The sequence below is a fragment of the Nipponia nippon genome, unplaced genomic scaffold, assembly GCF_047370975.1.
Source record: "Nipponia nippon isolate SJK-2023a ecotype South Korea unplaced genomic scaffold, ASM4737097v1 scaffold_1, whole genome shotgun sequence".
In the NCBI taxonomy this organism is placed as follows: domain Eukaryota; kingdom Metazoa; phylum Chordata; class Aves; order Pelecaniformes; family Threskiornithidae; genus Nipponia; species Nipponia nippon.
Genome location: NW_028262290.1, coordinates 721,028 through 747,848, shown reverse-complemented (window position 1 = coordinate 747,848; position 26,821 = coordinate 721,028). Strand labels below are relative to the sequence as shown.

Genomic DNA, 26,821 nt, shown 5'->3' with positions numbered 1-26,821 from the left:
ATGATTCTATAAAAAAGCGTATTCTGCTTCGTTATCTCCCCCTTACGTTCACTGTCCTGCTTTCTACTGAGATGCTTTCTCCCCAAACACACGTGAAAGATCCCTTTCCTTACTGCAAGCACTGAGATATCCATATTCCTGAACGCCTACAGCTTATTTCTTCCACCTATTATTAAAGGAAATTAAAAGAAAGGAATTAAACACAGTAAGCTGAGAATAATCAACTGCTGATGACCTGAGTAAGCTTGAGGATAATCAACTACTTTGTTTCTGTATCCCAGTCTGTATTAACAAAAAAAAAAAAGGCAAGAGAACTGCCTAGGGGAAGACCCAGTCTTTCCACAGGTTTTCACAGATTCCCTTGACTCGCAGAACATTTACTTTCAACACCGGGAATAACAAGGAGCTCAGGCGCCAGACACAGTCATTCCACACGAGCAGAACCCTGCTTCTGAAGTGAAGATCATCGGGATCTAAGACTTAACAATAAATTTTGAGAGTTGTATCCACCCAGACCACGCTTCCTCAGCTCTTGCCAAGACCTAGAAGGTTTGTCCACCTACCAATAGCCTAAAGGAGTTTAAAAAAAAAATTAAAAATCTATTTATCAGACTGGCAAAGTTGCTTTGGAATAAAGTTGCGATCCGGGCTGAACCTCGGCGCTCCAGCTGCCGCCCTGCTCTTCACGCACGCTGCTGCCCCGCAGCAAACAGGCAGTAAATGAAAGCCGTTCATCCCTCAGTGAACGAAGCAGTAGACTGCACGCTCAGCCCAGGCCAAGAACAGGTACCCGGACAGCTACTGCCAAGCAACCTCACCCAGCGCACGGCTTCACTAGAGGCAAAACCCGCGTACGAACCTCTCTTTCCCCCCTTTTCGCGCTCACCTACAGCAGCAGCTCGCTTGCCCCCCGGGTGGGCTAGGACGGCTTGGGAAAACCCCGTTACAAACCAAAACGGTCCCGGGGAGCGACAACCCCAGAGAGGAGCGGGCAGCGGACTGCCGAAGGGATGGACGCAGCAGGCAGGAACTCGCCCGGCCAGCCTCAACACCAACACCGCTTTCCTTCTCCGCTCAGGACACTGGCAAAAATCTTTTGGGCAAGGAGAAACGTAAAGATGCAGGCAACTTGCTTTACCTGCCAACATAAGCAAAGTATATAAACCTATTTACAAAAGCGTGCTGATTTGCATATAGATAACTAATTCCACAGATATTACTCCGCGCTCCCTGTGGCACCGCTTAACTTAAACACCGGCCAAACAGCGAATCCGTCCGCATTCAGCGGCCCAAAGTTTCCACCGCATCCCCAAGGCGCCTCTCGCACCCAGCCCCAGGAGGAAGGCGACCTGCCCGTGCGCTGCAGCTCCCAGGCACGCGGGGAACGGGGCGATGCCACTCGCCCCCTGCCCCTAAACGCCATTTCTCGCGGCGTTTCAGCAACACAAAAACGAACGCAAACTCATTAAACACAAGGCGTTAAATCCTGGTTTGCTCTAGTAACAGGGCAAGGCGTTTGGTCGGAGGCGATGACTTGCAAAGTTAAGAGCAATGCGATATCTGCAGCAAACAGCCAGCGCAGGGCTTTCATCTCATTACTGCCACATTGAGTCAGATAAGCAAACAGTTTGAGGTGCTGGAGAACAGCCACCACCAAGGGTTACGAAGAAAACATTCCCGGCGTGTTTATGCTTTTATTTTGGTCCTTATCTTTCACGTTTTATTATCTGGAACAGCAGTTCCGCTCGTCCTAGCTCCTCACGCCCATCTGAAGCCAAACCTCTGTAGGACAGTCCTTTCTCACTCTTACCAACGTTACCGTATTTCTCTTCCCTCGATAGTTTTGGTGGCAAACGCCTGATTTGCGGTCGAAGCGAGGCGATACGGCAATACAGCAGACAGCAATTGCGAGAAATTATTTCTACTTCACTGTTTGGTCTGCCGGGTTAAGAACCGAGCAGCAAGAAAACTTTTCCCATTTGATTTCAGGCAAACAGCGTAGATGGAACCGCCTCTGAAAAAGAGCTCGCGGCATTTAGGTCCGGATACTACGCTCTTTGAGACAAAACTCAAACTTCCCCACGCGGCTAAAAAAAGATGGGAAAAGGGGATTTGCACGAGCGGTGCAAGCCCAAATCGGGCCAGCGCTGTAAAAACACGCCGGAAAACCAGCACAGGCTGTTATAATGACACGGCTAAAAGCCGCAGAGCATCCCCTGCCATGGAAACAGTTAGAGGAGCGTCTGGACGCTGGTTTGTTTTTTTTTTTTCCCTTCAAGTAGACGGGATAGCTCATTCCCCCCTGAGGTACTGCAGGGCTGGGGTAACGAGGCGCAAGGGCGGGATAATCAGCGGGGAAAGAGGCAGCGCCTCTAATTAGGAAGGGGTAAAAGCGACTGCGAGGCCGGGAGAGCGACGGGAACCCGCTCCCATTTTGTGACACACCGGTAAAGAGCGAGGACCAGGCCCGAGGCTGGGAAAGTCACTCCGGAGCCCGGGGGAGGCCGCGGACACGCCTGGGACGAGGCCCTCGGGGCCCGGCTCCCGTCAGCGGGCGTTTGCCCGCTGACGGGAACCGGGCCCCGGGGGCCTCGTCAGCTTCGTCCCCTCCCCGGGACTCACCGGGCTCCAGCAGATGAGCGAATCGGTGTCGGGATCCTCCACCAGGGTCCACAGCTTGGTGAGGAAAGCGGGTACGTTACTACCGCCGGGACTGGCGCCCACCGCCGCCGCGCCGGGCCCTTCCATAGCGGCGGCGGCGGCGGCCCTCAGGGCCCGCTTACAGGCCCCGGGGCAGGCCGCAACGCCCCGGCGCCCCACCCCCCGGGAAACCGCCTCCAGGCGGGCCGAGGACGGGCGGGCGTTACGGGGTTTAGCACCGCCGGCGGCCGTCACGGCGGGGCCGGGCCGCTGCCTGCGCACCGCAACCCCCGGGGCCCAGCATGGCCGCCGCCATCTTGGGACGCCTCTGAGACCAGGCCCCCCCCGCCCCGCGCGCGGCGCCGCCCCACGCATGCGCGGCACCACCCCCCTCCGCCGGCCTGGCCACGCCCCCTCCGTCGCGCGCATGCGCCCCGCCCGTCCGGCCGGCGGCGACAGCCCGCTGCGCGCATGCGCGTCACGGAAACCACGCCCATTGCGTGCCCTTGCGCGCGAGTCACCTCTCCCCTTTGACCCCTCCCCGATTATTCCCCTCCCCCCCATTACCGGGAGCGCGGCCCCTCCCCCTCCCCCGCGGGGGCGGTGCGGGGAGGGGGGGAAGGGCCGGGAGAGGCGTTGACCGGGGCTGCGGGGGGCGGTGCCGTGACCTCTGACCCGCGCGCGCACGTGGTGCGCGGCGGCGGCGGCGGCGCACGCGGAGCGGCGGGACGGAGCCATGGAGCAGGTGGGGGGGGGTGTTGCCATGGTGACGGGGGCGGCGGGGCCTGGGCCTGGTCCCGGTCCCGGGCCTGGTCCCGGTGCGGCCCCGTCCCGGTGCGGCCCGGTCCCGGTGCGGCCCCTCCGTGAGCCGCCGCCGCCGTCCTGACGCGGTTCCCGCCCCGTTCCCTTCCAGCCGCATCCCGCCGGGGAGAGCGAGGAGCTGACGGACAGCGAGGAGAGCGTCTACTCGGGGCTGGAGGACTCGGGCAGCGACAGCACCTCGGCGGCGGAGGAGGAGGAGGAGGAGGAGGAGGAGGGCCCCGAGGAAGGCCCCGGCGGCCGCTCGCCCCCCCGGACACACGTAAGGGCGGAGCGGCCATGCACGGCCCTCTCCGGCGTGGGCCCTGCCGGTCCCCCGGGGCGGGGGGGGGATCCTGACCGCCCGGGGACGGCGGGGGCCAGGCCCGGGGGCTCCCCGCTGGGGCCGGGGCTGCGGGGGGCGCGTCCCGCCCCGCCGGCCTGCGATTCCCCCCCAGCCCCAGAGGGGCAGCCGTCCGCTGGGGACGGAGGGCAGGGCCGCAGCCTGCGCCGGGGCGGGCTCAGGCCGGGCGCTGGGAGCGATTCCTCCCCCAAAGGGCTGTCAGGCCCTGGCCCAGGCTGCCCGGGGCAGGGGCTGAGTCCCCGTCCCTGGGGGGATTTAACAGCCGGGGAGATGTGGTGCTGAGGGCCATGGTTTAGTGGTGGCCTTGGCAGCGCTGGGTTGGACTCAATGATCTTAAGGGTCTTTTTTCCAACCTAAACGATTCTGGGATTCTGTACAGGCCCCCAGGCACCGCTTGTGCCTGGCAGAGGAGGAACAGGCGTGCCTGGTGTTGGTGCCTCCGTGCCTGGTGTTGGTGTTGGTGCCCCTTGCTGTGGAGAAAAAGCCAAATCACAGCTGTGTGCATAAACCATAGCAAAACATCTGTGAAGAGGAAGCAGGTTTAGGCCTTTGAAGTATCTAGATTATTTTTTTTTAGCCTTTTTTCTGCAGTTACACAAGCTGGGCCTCGGGCTGTGCGGTGCAGCTGGGTTGGCGCGAGGAATCCGAGCCGCACGTGGAGCGCAGAGGCCTCGGAGATGCTGGGGGGGGTTCACGCAGGCTGAGCGCCCGCGCTCCCGTCTCCGGGGGGGTCAGGGGCATCTGACCACGCGGGATCAGCGAGGGGGAAACCCTACGTGCACAGTAATAGGTGACGCTTCCGTGACGAGACGCGGCGTGGAGAGCTGTAGTGCTGCTCGTTTGGTAACAGGGAAACAGCTTCTGTGCCAGTTTGCGTTTCTAGAGTCGGTATTCATAGTGATGCTTCTCTCGTAGATAGGAGATTTAAAAAAAAAATAAATTACCAAGACGTAGTCTCACTTCCGTGTCAGAAGGTGCAGGCACAAAGATTGATGGAAAAATTCACGCTCGCGTTTATCTTGGATATCAACGTGCTGATCCCTGGTGCTTCGGGCACTGCTTCGCCCTGGGTCACGCCGCAGGCTTGTTAACAAAACGTGCCCTGTTATGATCCTGGCTCCCCAGCTCTGTGCGTTTACTTATTTGTTTGGACGATGGGCAGAAGCTTTACCAAGGTCTGGAGTAGAAAGGTAGTGGGAAGTTCCTCCGGTAACCTGCCGAGGATCCCCCGGGAGCGCCGCGGGCTGCGGTGCCGCTGTTCGGCAGCAGTCCTGCTTGGGTCGCCTCCATTGACGGCCGCTTCTTCCCACCCCGCCGCCGCCTTCGTCCTCGTGCTTCAGCAGCTGCTTACGAATCCACGGCGCGGGCCAGGCCTGGCGGCCGATCCAGAAATCGCTCTGCGGAAGCGAGGCCTTTTCTTCATTCTGCTTTGCTTTTCAGAACAATCGGTCCCCAAAACGGCGCAGGCGTTTTGGCTGGTAGCGGGCGTTGTTTTCCTTGGCGTCGGCTCTCGGCGCTGTTTTGCCACGCGGCCGTGTAAGCAGCAGGACGCTTGCTTAAGCCAGGACTGACTGGCAGTGCATCGTGTGTCCGTCTGTCTGTCTGAGAGCTGGGGCTGGTTCTGTGCTCACCCCACCCGATTCTTCAGCCTTTTATTCGGCATCTGAGCGTGTGCAATGTCCGTAAGAAAGCAGATACTGGGATCCGTCGCTGTCTCCTTGCAGGTCAAGCTGGATGTGATGCTCCGCTCCGCACGGGAACGCCGCGTGCTTTGTGCCGGTAGCACAGCCTGAAAAAGAGCAACAGCGGCCGCAGCAGCAGCCGAGGAGGTCGGGGGGTTGATCCTGAGCCCTGTGTCCCTTGCTGTGCGACGCGTCCCGTTTTTGGCCTCACTGCTGCTTTGGGCAGGGATAACCTGTTGGTTTTGTAGCGACGCCTCGGTGAAGTCAGATTCCCAATTTCCCTTCTCGCTGGGCCTTGGGGGTCTTCACTGTGCAAAGGCAATGGCGCCTTAGCAGAAGGACGGGAGCTGGCGCCGTTCCTGCCGCGCGGGAGCCCCGTGTGCTGCCGGGCTGCGGGTGAAGGGAGCTCCCTGACACAAACCGCCGCTGTCCCGAGCAGGGAGCGTCGGAGACGGAGCAGGGACCTGACTGGATTTCCTCGTGGGGGGGAAGGGTCCTGAAGGGGTTTCACAGGGGCAAGAGAGGTCAAACGCGCCGGACTTGGCCAGGAATACGTTTACCTGGTGTTTCTGTTTGGAAAAAAGGAACGCTCCTCGCAAGGGCATCACTTTCCCAGTGCAGAGTTTAACAGAATTTTGGTCTGTTCAGATCCTTTTCTGCTCTGGGGTCCTGCAAGGACGTAAACCTACTGTCTGCGCCTCTGTCCTTTTTGGTGTGCAGCACCCCTAAGTGCTCTCTGACGGAGCCGTGAACCCGGCGTAGTGAACTACAGCCTCCTGCGGCTGGGTTGTCCTCTCTTCCTTCTTTACGGGGCCTTTGTGTAACGCCGTAAGTAAATGGGTTGCAAACTGCTGCGTTACAGTGTGAGAAGCTTCGGCGGTTCCGACAGCTTTTCAGAGAGACTCGATGGTTTCGTGAGCTGTGTGCAGTTTAGAATCTTACATTGCACTGAAACCGCTCAGGACCTGGGGAGAGCAGAGGTAAATTACGAAGTTAGACTGTCCCAGGAGCATTCTGAGCCTTCCCTGGGCCGTTGCTCTACGCAGCGTCCCGCTTTTCCTCTTGGCTTTGGCACGGCGCTCGCTGCTTCGTGGGTGGGAAACCTCGGAGAAGAAAATGGAGCTACGGGAGGGTCTGAGGAACGAGTGCTCGTAGGACAGCTCTGAGCTGGGTCATCGGGGCGCTTGGTGTCCTCCTCCGCTGCGGAGAACTGCTGGGTCGCCGGTGGAGGTGGCGGGCACGCGGGGTGCCGGTGCTATTCGTATGATATCATTGTATTTAAAAATGGACTTAAGGCTTTGGGGCAAGAAAGAAGAGAACTAGCTTCTGCTTAGAAAATATTTCACTTGCTAGCGTTGGAGAGCTGGATAGATAGGTTTAATTTTGAATGAGATTTCTCAAATTCTGGTCTCCTAATTGCAGACTCTTGAAACCTTTGATTTCTGTTCGTCGGCTCTACCGTGGGCAGACCTGCTTAATTCACGAGGAGTTAGTTAGGAAAACGCTGTTAAAAGGCAAGCTAAAACTTTACGTGGATTGGTTGCGATGGCAAAACCTGCCGGGGGGGTATTTTTTGTTATGTTTGTAAGACGGGAGGATTGGCTGTGGGCATCCGTGGCCGCATCTGAGGGCCTGTCAAGCCTCGGAGCTGCCGTTAGTGCGATGGGAAAGAAACTGAGGCTCCCGGCGAGCTGTGAGTTGCCACGCCGCGGTTTCCTCTGCTGTGGGGCAGTGGGGGGATCTGCCCCCGAGCCCTTGCTCTCACTTGAGCTGGTAGGTGTGATATTAGCTCGTGCTAGCTCTTCCGCTAAATTTTCTTTAGTTCGCTGTGCTCTGTAGGCGTGGTTTAGCCAAAGCGATGGGCAAACCCTGAACGGTCTTCAGGTGCCACCAAACGAGTTTTTATTCTGGCAGAGCTGAATTGTCGGGTTCTTAGTTACAGGAACGCAGAAAAGAGAAGAAAAGCACGCCGAAAAGAAACACAGGCTCTGAGTGTCCTTGACGTTAATCCGTGGCTTTGGCTGCGCAGGATCCACTCCAAGCTACGTTCCCTGTAAGGGAGCAGAGGACGCTGCTGCCCGGGGCCGTACCCCTGAAATGCTCTGGGGAGACCTCGTGGGGGTTCAGCCCTGGCGAGAGCGGGAATGGCTTAACTTGCACCTCTGTCAGCAGCCTTTCCAGAAGGGGGCCTGTCCCTGCTCCTTCGGGGATTTTTAACGCTTGCCCGAAAGCGTGCAGTCAGTTCCTAGATGTTGTTCTGCGTTTGGTAGGTTGGTGTGGTGGCTTTGGAGTGTTGCTGAATGGCGATTTGTAGCCTGCCTGTGATCAGGTATCTCTGACAGCGGGGATCTCTGGAGGCCAGTCTCTTCTGCCTTTGCTGAGCTCGTTCTCGGACATTTAATTGATTTTTAGCCCTAAGCTTAAAACGTGTTGCAAATTATCCAGCATTCATTTCCAGTACGGCGTAGCACTGTCGGGGACGTGATGGTAAGTGCCAAAAGCAGCCCTCAGCCGTAACGCCGAGCTGACGTGGCTACGTGTGGCGGTGACAGCCCCCAGTTCTCCCTGCTCCCTGCAGTTAGGTAATAAAGTGCAAATACAGAGCGCGGACCCTCCCTGGCAGCTTCTCTGAAGCTGTGTTTTCACAGCAGGCTCACGAACTTCGCAGTCAGCAGCTTCTCTGAGGGCTGCCAGAGCGGGGACGTTTCCCATCTCCAGCTGCTCCTCTCCCTTCTGGTTCTGCTGCGTCTCAGAAGGTGCTTCCCCAAGCCAGGTCGCCTCGGCGGCGTGACCGAGAGCCGTCTCTCCTCCTGCTGAGGTGGTTTCCCTTCCGCCAGGTGAGCGGGTTGAGTCGGCTCCCCGGGGAGCGCGACGGGAGCTGGGCCGGCACACGGGGAGCAGCAAGAGGAGGGCGGGAGGGTGAAGCCCGCCTTTCGGCAGCAGAGGTGCTAGGTCAGCTTGCCCCCTCTTGGAGACCCGGGCCTGATTTTTTACAGTCCTCTTGCATGTTTTGCTGAGCCTGCTCCTTCTAGCCCAGACGACTGCCTTGCTGTCCTTGTTTTTCAAAGCCGAAGACCTCATTCTGTCTCGTGGGAATTGACTTTGAACCTGCCTTTAGACCTCCCAGCTGATGCCAGTTTGCTCCAACGTCGCTTGCGCCTTGCCAGCAGCGTGGACACCTGAGCCGGCGCCGGAGGAGCCGCCTGCTCCTCCCCGTCGGACTTTCAGCCTTGATGTTAAAGGCGACGTTGTTCTCTGGGGATGGCCTGCCACTGCGTGCGTCACTCGAGCCAGGCTCTGGAGCGCTTTCGGAGGGCTTTGTGCATGTCCTGCGTCTCTTGCTTTCAGTATAGTCTGTCTGTCCAGCAAGCTAATCGAGGTTGAGGAGGATTCCCAAGCTGCTTCTTCCAGAGGCTTCTGGACTATGCGCGGGAGAGCTACACGCATCAGCTGAACACGTACAGCACTTGGGAATCGACAGGAGGGTCTCCCGCTCTGCCAGAGAAACAGGGAGAGCATTGGGGAGCTCGTGGGGCAGGATGGCGTGTGGACGGAGAAGGGAAGGGAAGCTTGCAGATGTTCCGCGATTACTCTGAGGTTTCCTGCTGAGAGACCAGACAGCAAGGAGCCTTGCTTGCTCAGGTTGCCAGAGCTTTTCTGGAGACTCGGCACCGTGGTCCTCACGGAGAGGCCCGTCTGGGGCTGCAGGGAGAGCTGGGAGCTCTGACCTGCGGACAGAGAGGACGCTGCTAACGCCGCACCTCGCAGCGAGGGGTTGTGGCGCTACCAACCGACTCCTTTAATCGTGGTCTCTCACTGCTTCCATAAAACCTGTGGTATTCTCTGGGTGAAAGCGATGATTTGGAGGGCGCCGAAGCCAAGCCAATGCTCTTTGGCTGGTCTGGTCTTTGTCTTTCCTGCTCTGTCCCTGGAAGCAGCGGGTCTGGTGAGGGAGAAACCCTTTAGATACAGGAGGGGAGTTATTGCTCCCTGAACGTTTTGATGTTTGAAATGCCCTTACTTTGTGTGTTTATCTTGTGGGGTATCCCAGTTTGTGACTGTTGTGTTTGACCAGCCTCGAGAAGCGATGGGAAGACTGACGGCTCCTGAGGCGATGGGACACAAACCAGCTCAGGACGCGTTAGCCTCTGTGCAGAATTCAAGCACAGGTGGTGGTGGGATGATGGGCTGCCTCTCCAGAGCTGCGCTCCTTCTCACGATCCTGGTGGCTGTCTGCAGCTCTCTCCAAGAGGACACTTTTAGGAGGTTGGAATGTGAGAAGTCTTGTCTTTAGGGCTTAAAAAAAACCCGCAGAGGAGTAAAGGGAGACTCTCTTGAGGACAGAGGAGAGAGAGAGGTACTGAACTGCGAGCCAGCGCTGGCGCCTCAGCCCGTGGAAAAGTGTTAATCCGGTCTGAGCAACAAGGTGCTGAACTGAGTTGTGCTGTCCCAGCTCCCTTCGGGACCCAGGAGCGAGAAAGGCCACCGCTTCCCCCACCTGCCTGTCAGCAGATTGCAAAGCCCCGTTCTTAGTGCCTCTCCAGCTCGCAGGGCTGTGTAAATATTAGGCTGTCCTTGTCGGATTAGATTTCCTCTTAACGACTTCCAGCGTTCTGACAAGCTGTGCTTTCTTCCTTGGCAGCCCCGGTGCTGAGCCGAGCCGTCCGACTCCGCTCTCGGAGCCCCTGGGGAAAAGCCCGGTGGCCTGCAGTTGAAGGCCAGGCTGAAATGTTTATTTTCTGCTTTTATAATCCAGGAAGCCCCTTCAGTGCTGTTCTGTCAGAGAGTCCCTGCTGTGGCACCGGGCGCCTGAAACAAATCTGTCCTGTGCCCTGTGCCGGCTGTAGGCATCGGGGAGGCTCCGGTGCAGCGGGAGCCGCTTAACTCTTCCTTTCCTTCAGGGATTGCACCCGGAGACCTTGTCCTGCCCTCCTCCGTTCAGATGCACAGCTCGGAGCATCCTCGCAGGGCTCTGGGCTGCAGCACCGTACCCAGCTCCTCTCCGCTTCTCCACCAGCGCCTGCCAGTGAGCCCGTGCTCGTTTTCCTCCTTCTCGGTGGCTCTGCGCTGCCTTCGGCGCAGCCCCGCGCAGCCGCAGCAGCAGGGCCCCAACCATTGGGGGCTGATTTATCCTCATCAGCCAGAGCGCGTGTGGGGACTGGGCGGAGGAGCCCCCTGGTTCAGTTCTTCTCTCTAGCCCCGTGTCGCTTTTTCTCCTCTCCTCTGGGTTAATTTGTACTCGTGTTTGCCACGCCAGTCTTAAATAGGAAAGCAGCAGACAAATTCTTTGGTGATGGCGTGATTTCTGCAGAGCCTTCTTGCCTCTTGTCCCCTGGGACATGTTTCTAGCAGTCGTGGAAGGAGGGAAGCCGCTGTTCGCGCCAACAGCAGCTCGTGGCATCAGTGGAAGTGCTGCTGCCTGGCGCCCAGCTTGCCTGCGGTGCCTCGCTAAGCCACCGCACCAAGAGAGCGGTAGGATCTCGGTGTCCCCGGCCCGGTGTCGGTGTTACCGGGGTGCGGAGGGCTGTGCTCAGCCGCGAGCCTGGGTCGGCGCAGGGCTCCGTGCTCCTGGCGGGGACAGGCCAGCTTCCACGCGCTCAGCGCTTCGCCCTCCGGACAAAAGCTCTGCAAGGGAAAGGTGAAGCCATAAAGAGCGAAGCTGCTGAGTTTGTCTGGCGCTCTGGCAAGCTGCCTCTGTCTTGAGATGTGCTCGTTCTTGAGGCCGGTGTGTGAGCCAGACGCTCTTCCCATGTCAGACTTCATCTTCTGGTGCTGTTAGCCCTTCTGTCAGCCCCGTGAAATGGAACAAATTGATGTCTGCCCACAGGGTGAAAAATTTCAGGCTTGTTACTTGCGCTGTGACAGTCTTGGCGTGAGCTACCTCTCCCCATCCTCAGGACTTCAGCTCTGGCAGGAATACGTCTCACAGATACGACGGGCCGGCTGATCAACACATCGTACTAGAAGACAGGGACGCGTAGAGCCAGCTGACAAGAGCAAGTTAATAGCAGCCGTCTTCTTCAAAGTGCCGCGTGTGACGTGGCTCCGAGGTCCTGTCTCCTGGTTTTGGAGCGGTTAGTGGAAGAAGACTGGACCTGGTGGAAACAAGACAGCATCCACTCTGCCAAAGGCACCGGGGTACGGAAGGATCGCTTTGTCTCCGCCTGCGATGGGGACCTGCTGTCAGCGTTGGCCCGACGGCACTGGGTTTGTCCTGCGGGGAGGATCCACGCGAGTCCCTCCTGGGCTCCCAGCAGCAGCAGGCGTGTTCGGAGGCCGCTGTTCGGAGAGCTGCTTGCGCAGACTTGGCCGCGTAGTCCTGGTTACTCCGAGGCTGGCTGGGCCGGTTTGTCCTGGCCCTGGGAGAAGCCACTTTACTGCTCTGGTTTGGAAGGCGTCGCTTTGGACCTTCTTACATCTAAGCTCAAACTTGAGGCGTGTGCGTACGTTCACTTAGCAGCGGGCTGCAATTGCTTGAGATGCCGTCTTGCATCTCGTCGCTTGCAAGAGATTGCCTGAGAATGGAAACCTCTTAAAATGCAACAGCCGATAATGAGGTAAACGTGTGTTTTAAACCCTTAAGCTGCCACTAGGCTTAGCTGGTCTTACAGGCCACTTGGGACCTGAGAGCCTACTCATCAGGAGGAATTATGTGGCTTCATCTTAGCTTTCTTCACAAGCCTAGCACGTCGCGTGTCCCTAAATCAGCAGCCGTTGGCGTAGAGGCACTGGCACAGCCGGAGTTGCTGCAGGTTGGTGTTGACGTGCGTTGAGGGGAGGTGGAGGACAGGTCCTGGCGAACAGCCCATGCGAGCATGCTGCAGCTCACGGGGCTGGCAATTTGGGAATCCTGTTTCTAGCCCCCGTGCAAGCTAGATTGCCGCTGCTCCTTTAGGTATCGTTTTTCCATGTGTAAAAATGAGGATTTTGTTGTTTTGCCTCGCAGGGTGAGCAGAGCAACTGACCATATTGGGGCCAAGAACCATCTCGCTTTAGCAAAGGGAGAGATGACGTGCGTGTGCTGGTTGCTTGCTTTTCCCCACCTCAACCGTACGATCTTAGCGAGGTCTGGGCTTGGCGCTGAGGAGCAAGATTCCCTCGCTGCTTGCGTGCACGTCCCGGCACCTGGTAAAGCTGAGAGAAACCTTGCAGCCCCTCTGCTGATCGCGAGGGACGGTGGCTTTGTCCCATGTAAGTGCGTGCTGCTGCCGCAGCGCCCGAACCCACCTGCTCTGGGGCTGCTTCCACGTTGGGTTCTGTCACCCGGTCGCTCCAGCGCGTCTGGTCTTGCTGCTGCCCGTCCTCCTCCTCGCCTATTCCGCTCCTCGTAACCCAGCTCTGTCTCTGCAGCAGCAGCACCCAGCTACTGCATCCCCTTCCTCCAGCTTTCCTGCCTCTGCAGCTCCAGGCTGCTCCGCTGTAGCCGGGGATCGCTGGGGCGGCAGGGACCTTTCTCCCTTCCTGCTGGAAAATTGCAAGCCAGGAGTTTCTGATCTTTTCTCCACAACCGAGGAGGAACTGCGTGGGAGCGCTTTGGGAGCCTTACGGTGGGAGGCAAGCAGGTTTTGCTTAGGGGAAGGGGAGCCAAAGGAGCTGCTGCTAGTTTAATCCAGCTTCCAGTGGCTCTTGGTTTGGGGAGGAAAAGGAGAATCTAACTGGGCCGTTAACGTGCTCTGATGCTTATTTTAGGGACTAGCAGATGCAGTGGGGGACGCTTCCCGTACCGATTCAGCTAGTCCAGGCGGCTGCTGACCAGTCTGCCTAGCCGGCCTTTCCGAGGCTGTCTAGTATGGATGCCAGAGCAGCGACAGCGTAAGGAAATAAGCAGGCCTGGTGTAGGCAGAGGTGGGATCTTTTATCACACCAGTTTATCCAGCTGGAGGACGTGGAAGGGCTTTGGGATAGGCAAGCCTCCTTCAGTTCTGCTTCTCTTTCACACCTGAGGGGCTTGTGTTCCTGAAAGCGTGTTTCCTTTAGCTTCTAACTACAGATATTCCCTCTCCTTAACATCTTTGCTGGCATAAGACTCTCTTTGCAGTCAGGTACGTGACGTGCTTTTTGCAGCGTAGCTGGGGAGAGCCGGCTCTGCCTGCGCTGGAAAGCCATTACCTCGTCCTGGGCAAGACACGGAGAGGCTCCCGCGGCTCAGCAGCTTGGAGCTTGTTACCCCGCCGTCCCGCACGCCTTCGTGATGGTGTAAAGCGGAGCGCTCTGAGGATGTGGCTCTCCGCAAAGGCAGCTGGCAGTATTCTCCCTCTCCTTTTTGCCTGCCTGGGTTGTGTTTTAGCTTCGATTTTAGATTTTTTTCCTAGTTCCTCTCAGCTCTTCTGTTGAACTGACCTGTTGGGGTTTGGGGTAGAGGACCCCCAGCTGATCCGCACGTGGTGGATTTGGGAGGGAGGAGGTTACAGGTCTCACTGGTGTGGGAGGCTTCAGTCTTCCTTCCCTTGTCCCCCTCGTTACAGCTGAACCTGTTCTCAAGCCCTCTCTGTGCTGTTGAAGCCCACCAGCTGCCCCAGGTCTCCCCTTCAGCAACCAAAACTGCCAGAAATGGGGTTTGGCGATGGCTGTCAGTGATGCCGCTCGACTCTGCTCTGAGCCGAGCTCTGGGGGTGCCGACTCCTGGATCCCCACTAGTCATGGATGCCCGAGGTGGCCGAGTGGTCCTCGTCCCCCAGCCCTGGCGGCGGCTGCGGTAGGGGTGCCGGCAGGGCAGTTTTGCGGGGTTTTGCGGTGCGTCCGGCATTGCTTGCCGCCCTCTGGTGGAACGAGCCTTTCTGCATGGGGCTGCCTGGGCGGCGGAGCAAAGCTTCGGCTTTATTCCTGCGTCCCAAGGCAGCCCCTGCGAAGCGGAGGGGACCAGCCCGTCCCCGCCTGCCCGGCTGGCTGGGCCCCAGGCAGACCGATACCCAGCTGCGGGGAAAAAAACCCTTTGCCTGCGTCGAGGTAAACGTGGCTGGAAGACGCAGAGAGGCGATTCCGATACGGCTGCGAGAGCAGCGAGCGGTGACTGCGCTCCCCTGCGACCAGGTCTGCTGGCCCCTCTGCTCCTGCTGCTTTTTGCCTGTCCTGCAGCCCCCTTAGAGCCCTGTCTGGTTCAGGCAGACTCTTTTTCCTGGTGAAATGGTTTTAGCGTTCAGTGTGTCTTCGCTGTTGCCCAGCTGGGCTTCAGCCAAGTGTTACAGGGTGCTGGGTGTGTGATTGATGTCCTAGCTGAGATCGCTCTTATTTTCCTGGCGAAGCTTTTGTGAAGGGTTTGAATCCCGGGACGCTGGAGTCCGGTTTGCTTGCAGGCGTGCCAGCCAGGGTGAATCTCCTGCAAGAATCCTGGGCGAGATCCTGGCTTGTGCCAGCTCTCGGAGTAAACTCAGGACCCGGGGAGCCCGCGGGCCTCTGTTTTTCTCCCGAATTGCGTGGACTGAGAGGCTGAGCATCACTGGGGTAAGAGCAGGAGTGCTGGGGCGACCGTGTGCCGCCTCCTGGCACGGCCTCCGCTCTCGAGGACGCTGGCAGCTTGTGGCACCAGCAACCCAGATTTGCGGCGCAGGATCCTTCTCCAGTCTCATCGTGGCGGCAGGGAGAGGGGGGAAATGAGGGAAAGATGGAAACTCAAGTCCAAGGCCATTGTAGCGCCAAAAGCCTGGAAAAAAACTTATCTCCAATCTCCCTTTTTAAAAATTTTTTAATAAAGCCTTTTGTTTTTGCAGTAATCTCATCCTCTTGCCGGCCCAGTATTTTCCAGGCTCTCTCCCACCCCTCTCCCTGCGGCTCGGGGGAGCTGCGCTGGTGTGTACGTACAGCAGAAGGTGATCACACACTGTGCGGATTTTACTGCTCCCGCGAGGGACGTTTTCTGGGGCTGTTTTTCCGATTATTTCACCGAATCCTCCCGTAAACCCGATCTAGCCAGGGTCCCCGTTCTCCCCCTACCCCCGCTCCGAGTGGTGCGCGGGGGGAGAGAGAATCTCTTTTCCAGGGAAGGATCTGCAGCTTATTCGGCACCCACACGGCAGGTCAGCGAGTGGGCGAAGTCTGATGTTCGGTGCTGTCTGATTATCCGTGTCTGAGGAGGGAATTATTAATTCCTACCCGAGGCGTGCCCCGGGGGTTGTCTCTCTGACGGGAACAGAAGGTATGGGCCGTGTGTCCTGCCCGCTGCGGGTTCTGCCATGGAAAAAAAAAAATAAAATGGGATAACCCAAGCACTAGAGGCTGCATTCAGCTCCCTGTGAGAGGTTGGTCCCACCGCTCCTGGTGGGTAACCGCAGCTGGATGCATCTGGCACGGCGTGCAACACCTGGCGGTGGGAGTCTTCTTCACGGTGACGTTGCCGCCTTGGGGGCTGTGTCTGCAGCCTGTTCCTGCCCTGTGCTCTACCCGCGTCTCTCCCAAAGGCACTGGGGGTTCAGAGTGGCTCCATCGCTTTGAAACCCACCGGTAACTTCAGGTTATGCAGGTGAGGTGGTTGTGTGCTTTACCCAGTCTCAAACGCTTTGTCCGGCAGCTCGAGAGGCCTGAGAGCAAACGTGGTGGAGGCCGTCAGTAGGCAGGACCTTCGCTGGAGTTCGGTGCTGGGAAGAGCCCGCTCCTGTGATAGCGTCGTGGTGGGCACCAGAAACCCCCGTGCGCTTGTCCTGCCAGATAAAGAGAACGGTGCTGCTGGGTCTGCCCTTACTTGAGGCTCTAGGATCTATTGGGGATCTGCTGGAGGGCAGATCTGCCATTCAGAGAGACCTTGATGGGCTGGAGGAAATGAGTGACAGGCACCTTGTCAAGTTCAAGGCTGAAGAACGTGAAGTTCAAGGCTGAAGAACGTGAAGTCCTGCACTTGGGACAGAATAGCCCCGTGCAACAGGGCAGGCAGGGGCTGAACGGCCGGGGAGCAGCTCTGGAGGAAAGGACCTGGGGGTCCTGGGGAGTCAACAGGCGCCCCGAACAACGCCGACCCACCACGCCTCGGGCCGTGCTGGCAGGATCGCAGCCGGCAGGGCCAGGGATGGGGTCCTTCACCTCTCTTTGGCTCCTGAGACTCATCCGGGCTTGGGGTCCAGTCTGGGGCTCCCCAGCTACAACACAGTGACAGAAACGCGTCTAATGGAGGGCACCGAGATGGTTGGGGCTGGAGCACGGGACGCGAGGAGGGTCTGCCAGCTGGCTGCTTCAGCCGGGAGAAGGGCCAAAGGGGGATCCCTTTGCTGCCTGCGGCTGCATGGGGGAGTGCGGAGGAGATGGAGCGGGGCTCTCGTGACGCCTGGGGACGGGAGGAGAGGCAACGGGAACAAGGCGCAGCAAGGACGATTCTGGTTGAACGTGAAGCGTGTGCGTGCCCACGGGAGTTGCGCAGCCCTGGAACAGGACCCAGGGAGGTGCTGAGATCTTCGTCCTTGGAAACACTCAAAACCTGACCAGACAAGGTCCCGAGCGCCCTGATCTCACTTTGAAGCTGGCTCCGCTTTTGAGCGGGAGGCTGGATTAGGGACCTCCAGAGGACCTTTCTAGCATAAATTTTTCTGTTTCCACGGTCTGAGTTTGTGTGGGTTCTGGTGTGCTCCTTACCTCCTGAGCCTGTGGTCACCCTGGCACCTCGTCCTTGGCTGTTCGCGTTCCGACTGATGCTCAGAGGAGGCAGCGTTGCTGGGAAATCCTTTCCCCATTCTGCCTGTCCCTGCAGTTGGGTTGTTGCGACCCCTGCCGCGGTTGTGTCTTTGTACGGTCTCAGCAGCATTGAGCTCCAGGGGAAAAGAGGGACAGAGAGTCTTGAAGTAACTCTGGAAGGTGGCTGGGATCTGGAAGCTGCAGAGAAAAGTTTTGGGCCCAACGAGTGAGAATGAATTCTTGTGTGAGCTGGCAGCCCCAGAAGAGAGGTGATTGACTTTCTCCCTTTGCAGTCCCCGGTGAACGCGAGTGCACGCTGCTTAATGAGCCCTTTCCTTCCTTCCTTCCTTCCCTCTGTCGTGCGGCGTCCCAGAGGATCTAAGCGTGAGATGTTGTACTGCACAGTGCGGTCCAGGTCGCGGCATGAAGTGCTCTGTGGTGATCTTGGAGCTGGCAGCAGACTAGGCATTGGTGGCAGCTTCAGGTTTCGTTGCCCAGCCAAGGTTTCTGCTGTAGTGGACACACAAACGCAAAGGTTCATGTGATGGGATCTTACTAACCTAATTTTTTCTGTCTTTCAGGCCAAAGGGGCTGCCAGGAAGAGCAAAATCTTGGAGGATGATTCGTCGTTGGAGGAAAACAAGGGTCTGCTTGCTCAGAATGAATATGAAGAAGACAGCTCAGATGAAGAGGTAGGACGCATTGCAACTTTTTCTTTTATACATGGATACGAGATAGAGGTGACGGATTTCCTTCTCCGTGCTGGCTTCTCTGCGAACTCGAAGGGAGGGAATTGGTCAAGCAACGTTGTCCCTGAAAGGGAATTGCCCAGACCGCTCTTTGCTGCTAACGCGTAGCAGGCCCGAGGCACCAAGGCTTAAGGAGACTCCCGGTGAGGGTACCTTGGCTCGGGTGCGTCGCTTGGGGCGTCTGGGGCAGCCGAAGGGAATGTCACATCCACCTTGGAAAGGGCAGCGTTTTCCCTGTGGGAAGAACCTCCCTTCCACGCTTCCCTGAAGTCCCGCAAGCGCTGTCTTTGCCCAGCCGGAGGTGGGGCTTTCGGCCTCGGGTCAAGAGCGGGTATCTTCAGCCGTTTAAAAGGTGACTGAGCCTCGCCTGCGGCCCTCGGGGTTACGTTCGCTTTCAGGGAGCTGCCCTGCTCTCGGAGGGAACCTCTCCGAGTTTCGTGCGTCGGAAAAGATTGGAAGCTGCTTGTGTGGAAGATAGCAGGATCTCAGCAGTAAAATGCCCCTAGGGTTTGGTTGTTCCAGACAAACTTCATTGCCTTTCTTAATCGTCTGCTAAATCAATTAATGCGATTGGCGTCAATCAGCTGTTTCAGTAGAGCCCTGGGGTCAGGACGGAGGGATTGCCAAGGGCTGTGGGGGCGGTTGGATCTGGCCCTTATGGCTGGGATTTAGGTTCACCTGAGAGGGTACTGGGTAGCCTCATGCATGACTTGGACAAATGCTTGGAGAAGCCTCCTGGGCACCGGTTAGGTGGAATATTTCAGGCTGTCTCCTTCTTGGCCACTGAGAAGTAACAGAGCACAGAAAATCCTGCGTCACCAGGCAGGTGAAGAGGCAGCCGGCGCTGCCGCACACTGCAAGCGCTCTGAACGAGGAGCTCCGACAGCTCGCTCGCCTGGGGCGCCTGGCCGGCGTGGAACGGCCATGGGTACGGGGGAGACGTCGGGAGAAACGGCAGCGTGGCCCCCGGGGCTTGGGACGGGAGTTTTCGGAGCGGAGATGTGCGCGGGACGCTTGGCTGCACGCTTCAGGAGAGCTCTTTGGCATCGCTGACAGTTCAGAGGGTCTCGGCTTGCGTTCAGCGGTGCTTTGAGGGATGCATCTGTTCCTGTTTTGGTCCCAGTGGAGGGAGGGGGAGGATCGGGTGCCTGCCGGCCTCTCTGGTCCAGCGAGGGCCCGAAAGGTTAGATGTTAGAGGCCCACCTGGGCTAGCGCTGGAGCTGCCGGCAGTCCCTGCCCCCGGGTCTGGAATAGAGATTTAGAGAGAGGGGAAATATATGACTATAGAAAACATACACTTGTGTAATGTCTCCAGCATAACCCAGGAAAAAAACCCTTTCATGCAGGAATTCAAGGTCTCTCTCTCCCCAGCTGGTCCTGCTTCAGGGCCCCGGTGGGGGGAGCGCTGATTCAGAACCTGTTGACATCAGAGCAGCTTCCAGTGGCTTTGTTCCTTGTTCCCCGTTCCCAGCCCCCTGCCCTCCCTCTGTAATTGTATTTATCTCTCTTCCATAAGAACCCTGATGCTTCTGCTTCCTGCGGCTGGGACGCGCACACTGGGTGCTTTGTGCTCGCCTCCGTGAGGAGCATCGCCCAGCGCTTCGCTGGTGCTTTGTGTCTCGGTGGCCCAGAAGTGCTGGGAGGGGAGGGCGGCAGCCCCCCGTTCAGGCAGGGCAGCTCGGCCGCGAGTGGGGCCAGGAAAACACTTTCTTACTGGGAATAAGATCTGTATTTTGGTATTTTTCATTGTCTCTTTGCGGAGACCTAGCTTCCATCGCAGCCTCGTCCCAATTAACGTGTAGCTCCGTCCTAATTACTCTTCATGAAACGCAGTGCTTTAGTGCATTGCTCTCTAGGAGCGCACCGAGGACGCGGACTTCCATTCCTCTGGGTTGTTGGTGCCGGCTGGGAGGGAGCACGGCCCAGCCCCACCAGCAGGCACTGGGGCTTCTCCCGCAGCCCCCAGTTTCGGTCAGCCTGGCCGTGGAACCAGCCGGGTTTCAGTGCTGGGTGTCGCTTCGTTACCCCCTCGCTCGTCCCTTGTCCGGAGGCCGGCTCTGTGTCGGGGGGCGGCTGGGTGCAGAACTGGGCTTGGGAGGGTGCCCAGCGTGCCCCCTGCACCCTCCCACCCCTGCGGACCTGCCGCCAGCCTCACACGGGTGTGTTGCTTCACTGCCTCTACGTGAGCCAGCAAACGGCAGTGTTCCGCAATGAGAGAGCGGGCTCGGGGTGAAACACCTCCTGGGTCTGCGATCCGTGATGGTGGAGGGTCCGGATCCGCCCCTCGGCGCAAGGCAGCGTGATCCCTCTGGGTGTCCCAGCCCAGGGCTTAGCTGCATGGTGCAGCCTGAACCTGGCGCCTCGGGAGCAGAGCGGGGCGAGCACGTGGAAGCTGGAGCTGGCGTGGCCGCAGCACCCCTTTTCCTGCCAGATTGGGCGTGCCAGCCTTCCTCCGTGCATCGGGGCGGCCAGCCGGGGTGGCGGGGCCCTGCCGGGGCATGGCGCAGAGCTGCGGGAGCAGATCGTCCCTGGGCTCTGGTCGCTGCTGGGGGCACACGCAAGAAATTTGGCGGCCTCTGGGTAGAGATTAAGCCTGGTGCTCCCTGGCTGTGTCTGTCTCCATGAGAATTATCTCCGACTTGGTTGTTATCTTTCATGGTAGCGGCTCGAAACGTTATCGATAGGCAGTGACCCCCCTGTGCTTGTTCCTACCGTGGCGTCCAGCGGCAGCGAGCTCCAGCTGTGGGAAGGTGTCCCTGTCCCCTTTGGCTCCTTCTCCTGCCGCTCTCCCCATCGGTCTCACTGGTGAGTGCCGCTTAGCGCTGACCCCAGCCGGGAGCACCCTGGGTGCAGCTCGGGGTGCTCCCCAGTTCCCCTTTGCCTGGCTTCTGCTGCAAACCTCTAACCGGGCACCTGCGTCCACAGCTGACCGTGCAGCTTGCCCTACCGCTCCGCTCCCAGCAGCGCCCGCAGGATTGCTCCCTACACCCGTGCCGGTTTGGGAACACAGCCAGTGCCACCGCTGGCACGGCCGGTGCCCTGGAGCGCGCCACCGCTGTGCCGGCTGTCACTCACCCGCCGGCGGCTGGCTCTGAGCTTGCGCACTCTCCCCTCTGCCTGTGCGTGGGCTTCGGAGCTCTTTAATAAAGAATAATAGCTCAGACCTGCTATGCCCCTGTGTTTAGCACAGACTAAATTTCTTCTAGCTGTGCTCCTGCTCACTTGGCAGCTGCCGGCGCTCAGCCTGGCCGGGCGCCCAGGCCGGTCTCTGCCGTGTGCTCTGAGCAGAGACACAACAAAATAAATTGGTTTCCTGGCCGGGGCGGGTAGGGGAGCCCGTGTCGCACGCAGGGCCCTTTCCCGGTGCCCGGCGGGCAGGGTCCCCGCGCCGGGTGGCACGAGAGCCCCGGTGCACGCGTGCTGGCCGCCGTGCCGGTGCTGCCGGGGAGCCGGTCCCCACGCCAGGCCCCCCAGCGATCCCTTCCACGCTCGCCGCCCAGCCCGAGCGTCCCTTCCTCTCGGCCGCTCGGAGATGAATGGCCGTGAGCTGCAGAGGCTGTCAGGGCCTCGCTGGGAGGAAGCAGTTTGGGGCTTTTGTTTGGTTCTGTTTCCTCCCACAATGACTATTCCATATGTCAGTGGATAATGAATGAAGGCGCGTTGAGTGCTCCTCGGTGAGCCGGCGGCTGTTCCAAGCCCACTTCCCTCCTCCGCAGCGCAGCTGACCCGGGCGGGGGGGCTCAGCGGCTGGCCGGGCTGAGGGAGCTCTTCTTTCAGTAGCTGATTAGCCAAGAGAGAAAAAAAACTCCTGCAGAATGTGCTGCTGGCAGACAGCTCCTTCAACTCATCGCTCCGTGTGTGTGTGCGCGGCTGTGCGTGCGCTTCCCGACCTGCCTGGCTCCAGCAGATGCTCCAGGCTTCCCACTCGCCGGCTGCGTTAACCGCTTAGCAAATCTCCCCCGCGAGCGTGTCTGGCCGGGCAGCCGCGCGTGCTCGGCCCCCTCTGATGGCCGCCAAGGTGCGAAAGGAAGGGCTGCGAGGAGCCTGGGATTCGGGCTTGGAGCGGGAAGGGCGGCAGCGCCGCGGGGATGGAGCTGAGCCAGGAGAGGAGCGACCCTGCGGGTGCTTTGCCACCGGCCTGGGGGGCTGGGCCTCTCTCCGGTGATGGAGCAGGAGCGTCGGGGCTCCTTCGCTCCGCTCTCTGCCCTCACGGCTCCGCAAAAGCTCACGGGTGCCCCGGGGCAGAGCCCGGAGGGGCTCCCAGGCTGCGCCCACCACCGTAACCTCCCCTGCGCCCCGACCTTGCCTAGGGGCAGTGCACGAGAGCAGGTTCCCAGATCATGCCGGCTGCTCGGCAGGCAAGTGTTTCTGCTGCTGAACGAAATATTTTTTATTTCCCTGCCCTTTTCTGTTGAGGGGAAAGCACATCCTAGCGTTGCTGTGTCCGTTCCTGTCTGTCTCGGGGAACACTGATGTGGTGCAGTTGTTTTATATGCTGAGAGGAGGGGTGTGTGTGTGTCTGTGTGTGTGTGTCTGTGTCTGTGTCTGTGTGTCTGTGTCTGTGTGTCTGTGTCTGTGTGTCTGTGTCTGTGTGTGTCTGTGTGTGTGTGTGTGTGTGTAAGACAGGGAGCTTTAGGGAGAGCCTACAAACCCAGGTGAAGAGATCGCCCTGACCCGTGTTCACCTGCGCTAAAGGCTGCGGCTGTAGGGGTAGCACGGGCTCCTTTGTGCCTTCCTGGGCTTCCAAGCAATCAGTCGCTCACGGCAAGAAAGTTCTTGGAAAGTACCCGGTGAAAGTGCCTGCTGCCGTGCTCAGCATCGGGAAGGAGTTGGAAGTGGGATGCAAGAAGGAAAGCACTGAAAGCTTCGTTACAGCCCGTCAGTGAGGTCCTCCAGCTGCAGCGCCATGCCCCATTTCCATTATTCCGTTTTGAAAAGAGGTAGGGAGAGAAAAAGGAGCTCCAGAGATGGATAGCGGGGATAATTGGTGGCCTGGGGGGAATCTACAGATGAAGAGATGTGAAAAGACAAGATTTGTGTAGTTTGGAGGCGAAGCGGAGTCTGAGAGGACACAACAACAGGATGTAGAAGGTAGCACGGGGGGATATTTGACAAGATGAAAAGGCATCAGATTTAAAACTGAAACGGCAGGAGAGGGACGCGCACACCATGCAGACGGATTATCTTACGCGCCGCTGGCCCGCGGATTTCGTGGCCGTGAGATGCCGGTGGTGCCAAAGGCTTTGCAGACATTAAGGTTCGCTGATACTGATGTGAATAACAAGAACATCTGGAGCTACAGCGTTATAAAATAAAATTGACGCTCTCGGGACCTTGTGGATCAAAGCGTGGTCCCTAAACCGTACACCCTGGCGAAGCTCCCTGTCTGTGCCCGGGGCGGCTGGTGGTGCCGGGCCGGTGGGAGCCTCCTGAGCAGGCTTGGGTGGCGGGATGAAAACGGCAAAAGGCGAAGGACGGGGGTGTCCAGGAGCCGTTTCGCCTCCAGCACGGAGGAGGGGAGGGAGGTCTCTGCAGCGCTGTTGGCAGCGATCTCCTCTCCAGCCAGATCCGACCAGTCTTTGGTCAAGTGCCACCACCGGAGGTGGTCTTCCCGCTGACTGGGGCGTTCGGAGTTCCTATGGATTTCCCAATAAAAGGCAGCGTATGGGCTGACGTAGAGACTTTCTGCTTTAAGTGCCAGCTGGACAGAGACGGAGAGGCCCAAGCCTTGCTTCATGTCCCTACCTGCGGTCGTTCCCTGCTCCCCGGTAAAGAGGTGGGAGGTTTCTGGACCGACCCCGTGCCTGCATCCCGGCGCTCCGGTGGCTGTCCTCGGGGCCCCTGCGGGACGGCAGGGCTCACCCGGGAGGGGAAGCGTCAGCAGCTGCGAGCGGCTCGGGCACTCGCTCGGGTTTCTAGCCTTTGCAGCCAGAACGGAAAGTTTCCGTGCACTGCGTGTGATGGAGGGTGGGGGAACCGGGGCTGGAGCCGCCAGACCGCCGGCGCGGGGGCAAGCCCCTTCCCCACGCCGCTGCCGGCAATGGGTCGGCCCTCGCCGGGCTGGCGTGTGTGGACAGAAAGGCGGCCGGCTCCGCGCAGCCCCTTGGTGTGGGACCGGCTCCGGCGGGCTGGCCGGGCGGGGGTTTCTCGCCGGGTCAGGATTAGGAAGACCTCGAGGTCCAGGCGAGGCCGGTGGAGAGCAGAGGGGAAAGCCACCAATTAACGGGTGCTGCTGCAATCATAAAACCCCAGCTAAATTATTCGTGTCTTTTGGCTGCCCCAAACTTGATATTTAAGGCGTTTGTAAAGCAGCTCAGTTGGGGCAGGAAAGGCTTTTTCCTTCTGGAAGGAATGACATCACTGAATACACTTAAACGATCAGGTCCCTGACCCAAAGAGAGCGAGAAACCCACAACAACTTTCGGCTGATGAGTGGAAACTTTTCTTTCTTTCTTTCTTTTTTTTTTTTCTTTTTTTTCTCTTTCCATTTGCTTTCCCCCTCTGTGTGCTGGGTCTGCGCGCTCTGCTGCAGCTCAGCTTACGGCCCGTCCTTTCCACAGCGAGCTGACGTCTCTCCGAGCGGGCTCCTGCGACTGGGGGGGACCTGGGAGCTGCGGGGGGGCCCTCATCCGCCTCTGCCCCGCGCTTCGCCCCGGCCCGGGATCCTGCTGGGAATGGAATGACCGCGCTGGTGTTCGCGGTGCAGCGTGGCAGGGCCAAGCGCGAAGGTGCGTGCAGCCGGTGGGGCATCGCGCCGAGGCTGCTGCTGCGGTGTGAGCTCACCGCTGCCGACAGCGCCTGCTCGGTAGGGTGGAAGTTGCCTTTTGGCGGTGCTGTCTGCATCCCTCTTTTCCTCCCGGGGCCTGGCCACAGCATCACGTTCCCAGCTGCTCCGTTGGCAGCGCAGGCTCCCTGCCAGGTACCCACGGCTTCCTTGAGCAGGCAGCGGAGGCAGGAATCGGCCTGCCCGCGAATCCAGGACGGACGAGGCTGAGTGTTTCCCTGGCCCCAGATTAGGCAGTGGAGTCCCGCGCCACCTCACCGGGTCTGGCGGTGTCCCCTGCCTCTCCCGCTCTGGACGGCGTTGTCCTGGTGGGACTCGCACCGCAGACCCCCCAAACCCATCACGACCCGGACCCTTGGTGCTGCGCTCTGGCTACCTGCGGTGCCGTGCTCCGGCCACGGCATCCAGAGAGCCAGCGAAAGGCACGCCAGCCTCCTCGCTGTCTGTTCCCGCAAGGATGGCAAGTGCAGCGTGCTCCCCACGCCTTCGCTGAGCGACTGATCCCTCCGCTGACTTGGCTGGCAGAGCCTTCCCTCCGGGAAGCCAGGGATCCTGGTTATAGTTCAACCAACAGCTTGTCTCTTTCTGGAGGAGCAGCCTGTCTGGGTGCCTCGGAAGCGTGGCCCTCCGCCAGAAGCGTGGGCATTTCCCTCTGGGCAGGGACCCGTGCGGCAGCCCCGGCGCTGGGGTCGCTGCTCTGCTGCCCCGGGCTCGGGGGCTGGCCTTGGCCTCCCCCCTCTTCAAGCGGAGGGGTCTGGGGACATGTGCATCTCCAGACCTGAATCGCTGGCCGCAGTTCCAATGTCCCACTTCATTAGGCTCGGCTCCGCTCCGGGTACTAGAGAACGTGCAGAGGAAGCAGGAGGCTGCTTGGCCAGTTCAGGGGACCGGGCTGGGTTGGTTTGTTAGTCCAGGGCTAACGCTCCAGCCCAAAGATTATTTTCCTCAAGCTGTAACGCACCGAGCAGATACTTGCTGCCCGTTTATATGGGTGGTGCTGGTATTTGCCTACAGAGACGCACGCGTCTCCAGCGGGGAAGGCTTTGCAAATCTATTTTCCACTCCCGGCAGCAGCGTCCAGTGCTTCTTGCCCCAGTGCCTGCATTTGACCCTGCGTCTCCTGCTCATCAGGTCCTCGCTACCGCGGTGCCTGTTGGCCGAGCGTGGTTTTGCCTGCGCTGCCGGCGCCGGGCGCGGAGGCAGGCTGCCCTTTGTCAGGGAGCGTGGGGTGTGAATCGGCACCCCTCCGGGCAGCACCTGCGGGGAGGGAGCTCGCGTGCGGATCTCACCCGGAGCTGTGTTTGGCCTTTACGGCCCCAGGTGTGTCCGTGGTGTCAGGGAGCTGTTTGGGAAGGTTCCTGGGTTTGCTGTGGTGACTGTTGATTCCTAAGACAGTGCTGAGAAATGTGAGGTTTTATATATATATATATATATATATACACACATATATATGGAAGGCTCCTTGCAAACTGATATTTCACCGCCAGCCTTGGGGCTGACGGCTGGCTCCCGAGGGAGCTTCGGAGTGGCCTGTGCCCGCTGGGATTCCACCCAGCACACGTCAGCTGGGTGTACCCGAAAGCTTAGATCGGAGGCCAAAGGAGATACTTTGGAACTGGCGAGAAAGGAGAATTGTCCAGACAGTCAGGGCTCATGACTCAAGTGAAAAACAGCACAGGCACCCTTATTTTCCTGGGACGTGTGTTGTCGAGCGTGGACGGGCAACCTGGGGGCGAACCGGGCATGGAAACAATTATTTGGACTTTGTCTTCAGAGAGTTGTGCTCTCAGAAGGCTTTTAACATATTAAAAAAAAAAAAAAAAAAAGCTGCCTGTTGAACTGCCAAGCCATAAACAAACTTGACAAAACAGCTAATAATTTAATAATTCAGTGCTGGCCAAAAAAACCCCAAATAAACCAAAGCACAAGTGCTGATCAGCCTCGCTACCCTGGCGATGACTTCTTCCTTGATGCTGCTCAAAGATAACAGAGGGGCACTGGTAGCAACAACCAAGTTGGAAATTTGGCCTGGTTGGTTTTGGCGGGGTCGGGGCTTCAGCTGCGAAGCGCACGGTGGTGACGCTGGCAGAGGGGAAGGGACGTGGAAGCCATCCGGCTGACGGCGGGACGATCCTCGGGATCTGCAGCTACAGCAGACCTGCCTGCAGCGAGCACGCAGCGCTGCTTTTAAGTCATGGCAAAGGGAACT

At 58.9% G+C, this 26,821-nt stretch overlaps 2 protein-coding genes across 8 annotated transcripts in view; one reads left to right on the top strand and one right to left on the bottom strand.

The window, feature by feature from the left end:
* The window catches only part of HSF1 (heat shock transcription factor 1), a 73,110-nt gene extending 70,114 nt beyond the window's left edge, over nucleotides 1–2,996 (bottom strand). For all 6 annotated transcript variants that reach the window (XM_087732267.1, XM_087732339.1, XM_087732420.1 and 3 more), the window contains exon 1: nucleotides 2,623–2,996. In XM_087732267.1, the coding sequence (XP_087588393.1) occupies nucleotides 2,623–2,748 (126 nt within the window). In that variant the 5' untranslated portion in view covers nucleotides 2,749–2,996. The remainder of the gene's footprint in view (nucleotides 1–2,622) is intronic.
* Nucleotides 2,997–3,247: 251 nt separating this feature from the next.
* BOP1 (BOP1 ribosomal biogenesis factor) overlaps nucleotides 3,248–26,821 on the top strand; it is a 68,729-nt gene continuing 45,155 nt past the window's right edge. Inside the window, exons 1-3 of one of the 2 annotated variants that reach the window (XM_087732056.1) lie at nucleotides 3,248–3,385; nucleotides 3,554–3,721; nucleotides 17,661–17,771. In XM_087732056.1, coding sequence (XP_087588182.1) covers nucleotides 3,377–3,385; nucleotides 3,554–3,721; nucleotides 17,661–17,771 — 288 coding nt within the window. In that variant the 5' untranslated portion in view covers nucleotides 3,248–3,376. Of the gene's footprint in view, nucleotides 3,386–3,553; nucleotides 3,722–17,209; nucleotides 17,349–17,660; nucleotides 17,772–26,821 lie in introns of those variants that run through there. The other variant, XM_087732144.1, reaches the window with a different exon arrangement.